This window comes from Gavialis gangeticus, unplaced genomic scaffold, assembly GCF_001723915.1.
Source record: "Gavialis gangeticus isolate Ggan-Ray unplaced genomic scaffold, GavGan_comp1, whole genome shotgun sequence".
Taxonomy (NCBI): Eukaryota; Metazoa; Chordata; order Crocodylia; family Gavialidae; genus Gavialis; species Gavialis gangeticus.
The window spans coordinates 25526362-25535333 of NW_017729033.1; the positions used below are offsets into that span (position 1 = coordinate 25526362).

The window sequence follows — 8972 nt, forward strand, 5'->3', positions numbered from 1 at the left end:
ACAACAGCATGCCCGCCTAAAATTACAGCCCCTTTCAGTTTTACTGTTCAGATGCCACAAGCTATGAAATGATTTTCTTTCTCATATTTTTAAGATGAAGCATTACCTATTGAGGATATGCAATCTATCCTTGGAAGCAGCAAAGTAGACCAGGTGACCTCCTGTGGTTCCATCCTACTCTGTTTATCTGTGATTCTGTATGTTCACACAACACATAGCAAACACTTCCATTAAGGGAACTTTTCCTGTTCATTTCCAGTATACTGATTATGTATTATTCTTGTTATTTGTATTATTGTACAAATTATAGCCAACTCTGCTGGGGCTGTACAGGCATACAATAATGGATAAGCCTTGCCACAAAGTATTTTCAGAACCAGATCCTGATTTTCTGTGTGGCTTGAGTCATTTAGTTCCTTAAGATAAATTCTACACTATGGGCCTTTGAGGTTTGAGTCGGGGGTATCATAAAAGGTGTGCCACAGTTTGGCCCCAGATAGGCAAAGGCAGGCAAAGTTAATGAGAGAATGGTGTTTCATTGGCCTCTTTGTTAATAGAGGAGCAAAGGTAAATGTCTTGCATATGTTCAGGGGTTTGGTGATAGCTGTGTTGGTCTAAAGACATAGGCAGAAAAGGTTCCTTGGGTAAATGTGATATCTTTTATTAAACCATCTAAATTGATGGAAAAAAATGTTCTTTATAAGCATTCAGGCACAAACATCCTACTTCAGGCAGAGGGAGAGTCTTCTGGTGTTTGTAAGCTCTTCTGGGAAGAATAGAAGCTTAAGCCAATATGCAAAATGCAGGTCTGTGAAAATGCAAATGTGTGGCAGGGAAGATCAGAATGGATGTGAATTAATAGGTGTGAGGACAGGTAGGTGGGGGAAGGGGAAAAGGGAGGAATGTTGACCTAGTGATAGACCAGGGACAGGCAATTGTTTTGGGTGGATGGCCGCTTACAGAGTTTTAGCAACCATCGAGGGCCACATGGCAGGCAGCCAGGAGCAGATAAATATTAATTTCTAAATTTTTTAGGGGCTCCGCAGGCCAGATAGAATGGCCTGGCAGGCCGCATCCAGGCTGCAGGCCACATTTTGCCACCCCTGTGATAGACTGTAGCTGGTAAAATGCAGACAGGTTACCTGAGGTTATCAGATGTTAGGCAGGTTATAATGCACCATAAATCGAATGTCTGTATTTTGTCCATGATTTTTTGTATCCAGTAGATTTATAAAATGAAGTTTGTAGGCTCATCTATGAAAGGTATTTTGTAAATTCTCTTTTGGGATTAGAACTGAGAGGTTGGAGGGACAGTGGTTGTCTTATGTGAAGAGGCTTCCTCTGCCTCTTCAGCGAAAAAGAAGGAAAACCAGGAAAACTTCCTGGACCAACAGGAAGTGATGTTGATGCAGAGAATATTGCAGCCACCAGAATGCCATTTTATCAGTTGCTGGTCCTTCCAGATTGGTGTTTCCTGTACCCGGTGCTCTATTTCCCATGGAGAACCTGCAGAGGATGAGAGAGAAAATGGACTGGGAAAATAGCTCCCCTACCTCAGCCTGAATCTGTGCTGTGCAAACCCTGGGGGTGGGGAGAGGACCAGATTTTGGTCCCAGAGCTTAGAAGAGTTCTAACTACTGAAGGTACATGTTGCAGCATGCTTCCACTATGGATACTGGAGCACTGGGATGGACAGAGCAGCTGCCAGCCAGTCAGAGTGAAAAAAGGTTGTTGTTTTTTTCTCTTTGCTTTTTCTTGCATTGAGTTGCTATTATATAACATAGAGAGGGTTGAATGATTTTGGCCCTGTAAGGGAAAAACCCCAAATGATAAATGATACTGGACTGCTGTGGGGAGTAAACACTGTCTATCTGTGGCAAAGTTGGTTTTTTTCTTTGATTTAAGTTGTTCTTACCCCAAGGCTGTGTCCTGACATGGAAAATGTCTGAGCCCATGGGGAAAGGGACCTGTACCTGTTAGAAAAAAGAAAACAGAAAGCACATAGCATTCTGGGACTTTGGGGGTGTTAAATACTTACCTGGGCTATGCTGTTTTGTGGCAGTCACAGTTTCCTTTTTGGTTATAGTGGGGACTTGACATTCTTCTGGGGTTTACCCTGGCCTCTTCATCTGGAGGTAGCACTGAAGGAGATCCAGAGCTCAAGCAAAGGAAAGAATATGGAAGAAGTAGAACTTCTGTTAACGACCAATATTTCCTGCGATATCATAACATCTGATTGGTGTTTGGCTGGAGTGTAGGGGGAGGGTGGAGCCCCAGGAGAGAGGCCTAACATCCTCAAAGTGAACTTTCAGCACGAGAACACTTCCCAATATCTATAGATTATGTTAAGATGTAGCAGGAAAAAAACAGGCAACTACTACTGTATGATTCTGTGAGGATAATGAGGCTTTTTCCTCATGGCCCAGACCCACAGGGCGCAAAGTTGACTGGGACCTTGGCCCTATCCAGTGCCCCACAGACATCATGTGAGAAATGGGCACTGTGAGAGAGTGAGAGCGCCCGTGGTAAAAACAGAGGCAGCAACCCTCAACCCACAGCCCCAAAGGACCCTGCTGAAACCCTTCTTACCCAGGTGTTTCTGGATGGGGGGAGCTGGGAACTTGAACTGCAATATAAAGAGGAGCCCAGAGCAGGCAGGAGGGGAGAGCACAGGACCGGAAGCAAAGGAGCTGGGCTGAGCAATGCTGGAGGAATCTGTGAGAGCAATGTGGAGGGCTGGCAGGAGGCTCCTGCAGAGAGGGAGCTCCCTGGAGGAGCTCTAGAGGAAGGTACAGTGGAGTGGCAGGGTCAGGAACTGCCTGCAATCTCATCAGCAGCTGGCGACGGAGGAAAGGTACCATAAAGACTCTAATAGAGGGGCACTATCGAAGCCTGGTACCATAATGACCCTAAAAGGGGTACAAGGAAAATTAAAAATGATTACCTCAATGAGATGAGGGTACTGTGATGACCCCAATAGAAGGCACAAGAGGTGCGATCATAAGGACATGAACAGGGGAAGGAGAGAGTAATTGCACTGATGTGGTTTCATTTTTTTATTTGTTGCCAAAAGACGGTCGACAATACTCCAGGACAGGAGGCATGGATTCCTTTCATTTTTTTGTTGTTGAGATTAAGGCCCCGGGGAGGAACCCAGTGGCTGAATCCAAACCCGAAGACGCTTAGACAACCGGTGGACCAGGCGAGGGTGTAGGGGATGATGGAGCCCTCAGCGTCATAGGACAGCGAATGATGACCAGGCGGAACTGCACATCCAGGTACTGAACATACTCCTATAAACACCAAAGACGTGGCAGCCGAGAATGTGGGTGTGAGGATCTCCATCTAAGACTCGTCCTTCACTTCAGCCGGCAGGCTGAGGTCCTATGAAAATACACATCTAGAACATCTATCTATATATGTGTATAGTACTCTGGGGGAGGAGAAAACAAAAAAGGAGGTCGCAAAGGCTTGTGGGAGGGCAAGCTACCCAGCTGGCCACTTGACAGGCACCCACAAGTAATTTGGTATTTTTGTCTTTGATAGATATTTTGATATGCATTCATTATGGTATGCAGTTGTTGTTTGGTTTCTCCTATGTATCTTCCATCAAGGCATTCAGTGCCTAAGATGAGATATATTACATTTCTGGAGGTGAAGGTGTAAGATCCAGGAATGGTGATGGTTCTGTTGAGAGGTGTAGTTATTGTGGGAGTGCTGGAGATGTGTTGGCAAGTTTGACATTTCTTGTCCTGGCATGGTCTGGATCCATTCGGTGTTCTTTGGGCCATGGGAAGTTTGCTTCTGGTGATGAAGTTGGCAAGATTCAGTGCCTGCTTAAAGGCTAAGTTGGGTGGTTCTGAAAACATTGCATTAAGAATTGGGTCTTCTTCTAGTATGGGTTGCAATTGTTTGAAGATTTTCTATATAGGTTCCAGAGAGGGATGGTATGTCATAACTAATTGAGTTCAATTTGTGGGGTTTTCTTTGTACAGTACTGCAGAAATTCTTCATGTGGTATCAGGGTGGCTCTTTCAAAAGTGCAATCTATCTCTCTGGAGAAGTATCCTTATTGAGTGAAAGCCCTTTTGAGATTTGTGAGGTGACAATCATGAGTGTTCTCAGTGCAAATTCAGCAGTATCGGAGGGCATGGCTGTATATTACATCTTTCTTCGTATGTCTAGAGTGATTGCTGGTTCTGTGCAGGTATGTATGTTGGTCTGTGGGTTTCTTGTATATGGTGGTTTGTATTTCAGTGAGCAGAACATCTGTCCTTTCTAAAGGTATTCAAGATTTCTTTTTTAATCTCTTACTTCGGTAAATAAGCACAGGATTTTATGTTTAAATAATATAACCTGATGGAATCAGTGAGTGGAAAGAAAACATGTGCGCAGTCAGGAAGGACTTTTCCTAATGCTATTGCATTTAATTTCAAAAACCAAGTCATAAATACAAGTGAATAACAGAAAGCATCCCTAGCCTGAGCTTCTCCCTGTAGCTTTGTGTGTTGAGATCTCTATTTCCACAAACCAATCCCCCTCAAATACTTGCATTATGCTGATACTGTTTCTCCCTTACTGCGATGCCTAAAGTCTACATGCAACACTTTGTATAATGTGGCCATCCATTTACAATGCAGCTACCTCAAGCTGTATTATGAGGAAATTCATATTATGCATATATTTCTTTGCACAGATTTGCCATGTTTCACAATGTCAAGATACCTAGAGAAAACTTGCTGAATAGAACTGGAGCTGTCACAGTGGATGGGGTATACACAAATTCATTTAAGGTATGAACTACATGTTTGATGCATCCAATTTATTAAATATTTTATGATGAAATTTCACAAATTCATGAACTACACCTTTAAATCATGGCCAGGGCACTGCGGGCGTTTTACTGTACATATGCCATTAAAGCCAGTATGACATGCAGAACCCACTCTCTAACAAGCCTTTTGAAAATGTAACACTTGGTGTAGCAGTCAGAACCCGCTGGAAGCTTAATTGTGCTTAGTATTATTGAATGACAAGTTAACTGGTTGGTTTACTTTGTGCCTTTTATTTCCTCAGGATCTCAAACATCATTTCGGTGCTTCTCTTGCACCTTTGTCTGCTGCCAGAATTTCTATAGTACAAATGTCTGTTGCTAATTTAAAGCTTGCTTTATCGATAGCCATTCGTTTCTCTGCAACGCGCCGTCAATTTGGGCCAACAGATGATGAAGAAATACCAGTCCTTGAATACCAAATGCAGGTATAAACTATTCAGTTTAATCTTTCATTCAAATCTAGAGATTTTTCTTTTAATTATAGTATTTTTAAATATAAACAGTTCCTCAGCTGATGTAAGTCGGCATAGCTGTATTGAACTTGGTTAAGTTCTGTTAGCTTATACATTTGTGTGCTTTCGATATTCATTTGAGGCCTCTTGACATACAGAGGAGTAAGTGGGCCTCAGGGTAAATGAAAATCAGGTTTTGGCATGGTGAAATCTGAAATACAGTGTAGAGATCTGAAAACAACATTTCTAAGACTGGTAGGAAGGAATGTATTACAGTCTAGAAACACAGGTTCCATATCAATTTCCTTCCATGCTGGTTTTCCCAACACTGACATCACCAGTTCCACCCTATTCCAACCACAGCCACTGGGACCATCCTTCTTGTATGTTTTTCTGAACATGCACCAGTCTTTATCCCTGGCCTGGCTTTACTTCTCTACTCATCAGATTAAAGATTTGCTTCCTACCTTCAAGGCTCTTTATTATTTATGAAATCTTTCTCTTACCCCACTTCTTTCAAATTTAGAAAGAAAGCCTTTTTTGACTTTCCCCCGTCTACATCTCCCATGACCATTCCTTCTTGTCACCTACCCATGAAGCATTGGCGTTCAGCAGAAAACTCCACAATGGGTGCGTCTACATGTGAAATTAAAGTGACAATAAACTATGAAGCAGCTTGCCCTGGAATCAACTGCTGCATGGTGCAGTGTCAATGCATGAGCCCAGGACACCAGAAATTTGAGCCAGGGCAGAGCAAGTCAGCAGCTGGCTCGGCTGACCAGGTGCAATTTACACCCCCAGTTGCTATCTACATGTGCCTTTCAGCACAGCAAAGTACTCCACCACAAGATAATACAGTACTATCCTATAACAGAGTTAGTTTACTGCACCCTAATATCAGCACAGGTGTTGACTGTGACTGTGATGCTTTACTACTGAGCTAATTATTCAACCACACATGTAGATGCACCCACTCTCATTTAAATCTAAATTGTTTCCAAGACCCTGGAGGCACTCAAAGATTCAAACTGGCAAATGGGTATGGAGAAGACAAGGGTACTTCGGTATTCCTGGAGTGTAATTTATGTAAAGAAGAAAAGTTGAATTGGTATAAAAGCTGTGTATTTTTTTTATTATATTTTTATTTCTTACTGTCAGCATCTTTGTCTTCTCAGACAGTCAGCTGTTCAAGGTAAAAAAATTGCCCTTTTATATTCTGTTAGCTTCTACATGAATACACTGCCTAGTTCATTGCAGGCAGTAGAAAGAAATGTAATTTACATAATAAGATGTGTTTAACAAAAATCATTACACACCTTAAGGTCTTATTTACGTTCTTTTTCTATATTCTACTTTTGCAACCTATAGAAGGCATTTTAGTTATTGAAGCAGGGGGCCCTGTCCTGGATCAGGACTCCACTGAGCTAGGTGCTGTCCACACAAAAGAGAAAATAAAAACAGTCTCAGCCCCAAAGACTTTCAATGATTATGTGTTGGTTCACTGTGCTGTTTGTCACAAATTAGTAAGAACTGTCAACTTGATTAACTTCACCAGAACCATACTGTGAAGTGAATCCATTTCATTCTTGATATACAGGGTCTTTATAAATTTATTGTAACCATAAAAAACAGTGTGTGTATTAGGATAGAAGGGGAATGAGTTATTAGTTAAAAGTTGGTATCTAAAAATGGTAATTTTCCAGAAACTTTAGCAGTACATATACGAAAGACAGTTTAATGTTAAAGTGATGTTAAATAGATCTGGTAATACTTATGTATCAATCTTTCTTCAGATGGATTTATTTTTCATTACAGCAATGGCGTCTTCTTCCCTATCTGGCAGCTACGTATGCCTTAGACCATTTCGTCAAGACTTTGTTCATGAACTTCATTGAATTTAAAATAGGCATTGTGATGAAGGAAAAGAGTAGAAGAAAGGTGAGATGTTTAAAAATATCCTCTTAACTGAGACTCAGATTTTTTGCAATATTTTTTCAATTTGTTAAACTATGGCCTATATGCAAGCTCTAGATTGTCTTATAATTAAGAAAGATAGGCTAGCAGCTGAGGTATTGGAATGACCACATCAATATTTAAGACCCTGAGTCAAGAACCATTTAAGTTTAACTTTATTGTGCATCTTTAATTCTGTTGACTACAGTATACTCATAGTTTAAACTGTATACGTTATATTTAAGTGCTTTCCTAAATGATGGCCTGAGCAGTACATTACTAGACAGGCATGATTTAGTCAGAGCTGCCCCTGCTTTGGTCCCTTCCTACCCATACTTTTCTATGATTACCTTAATTGAAATTCAGTTTTTGTCTACTATGAAAGAGATTGCATGAGATCCACATCAAAGGGTTTTTTTAAGAGGTAATGTTCTGATTTTTCATAGACTTTTGATAGATATTGCAATTCCAATTCATGCACTTGGAAAGACTTCAATAGCAAAAATTAACACTTAAAATATTGGCAAAATGAATTTGAGTGATTTTTTTGGCCATTTCAGATTGTTGGAAATCCCAAAAATAATGCTTTCTCTTTATCAGCAGAAATATTTTGGCCCATCTGCACAGGGTTAGGGCCTGACTTTTAACTTAAATAAGTGCTATATAGTTTTCTTATTTGTGTGTATAATTCTTCTAGTCTTGGTGACATTACCTCCTGTGGAGGGCATAAAATGACTATGCCCCATGACTTGCTTCTCCTGGCCAGAGTCTTATTTGACCTACTAGGTATTTAAGGCAACATGGCCTCTTACCCCAAAAATACTTGTCTTACCTCAGGAGTGCCATGCTTTGTCTCTCTGGGGAGATGCATATTTCTCACACATGGTCAAGAGCTGCCTTGTATAGCTCCAAAGTATGTAAGCATTGAGTGGGGAGTTACCTACAGCAGCCAATAGGAAAAGCTAGATTGCTCTGTACTGTAGGAAGGAGTGGAAATGTGAACAAGCCTCCCAAGCTAGTGACCTGCAGTAGCTGCTATTACAGTGCCAAGTCATTAGGCAACAAGGGAATCAGTTTTCATTGAGCAAACAGCTCACCTGAAATGAAATCCAACAGAGGAGCAAATACACAACACATCTCACATAGGAAACAAAAGGGATCATTCTGCCCTGGATTTGTGATTTACTATATGGTGGAGCTAGGTCTTCTGTTCACTCCATTTTACTGTATTGTAACGTCAGTTTACAATGTAGGGAATTTGTCATGTCCACATTTGTTGACACCCAATATGTTGAATAAGTTTTGGTTTCAATCACATCACCAATGTAAGTCATGTGTGCTTTCGTCTCCTGAACTGCTACGGGAGATACAGAACTTTTTATTGCAGCTGCTGGCTCTTTTGTTTCAAGCAGTAGAGTTTTATACTTCTACTTGTGGTAGTCCCCATCTTAAACCTTGCTCTTAGTTCAAGTGAAAACTGTCATATAGGTCCTCCCCTGAGTGAATTTCTCCTTCAGCAAGTGTTTTTGCAGTTCTTGAACAATTCTGCAGAACTGCTTTTGGTCAAGGCTACAGCTGTATGGGCAGGACATCTCCTATAAGCTCATTGTAGCTCATATGATAGAAACAAAAGATAAATTTTCCAAGCTGGACCCCAAAGATCAGTGCAAATTCAGGCTCTGCAACACTTAGAAGCACAGAGTATCATTGAGCGTCCCCATTTCACCCTCTTT

General features: G+C 41.2%; 1 protein-coding gene across 4 annotated transcripts in view; it reads left to right on the forward strand.

The window, feature by feature from the left end:
- Positions 1-8972, forward strand: part of LOC109303775 (peroxisomal acyl-coenzyme A oxidase 3-like) — an 85670-nt gene that overhangs the window by 48308 nt on the left and 28390 nt on the right. For all 4 annotated transcript variants that reach the window (XM_019526028.1, XM_019526024.1, XM_019526026.1 and 1 more), the window contains 3 exons: positions 4697-4793; positions 5077-5259; positions 7102-7224. In XM_019526028.1, coding sequence (XP_019381573.1) covers positions 4697-4793; positions 5077-5259; positions 7102-7224 — 403 coding nt within the window. The remainder of the gene's footprint in view (positions 1-4696; positions 4794-5076; positions 5260-7101; positions 7225-8972) is intronic.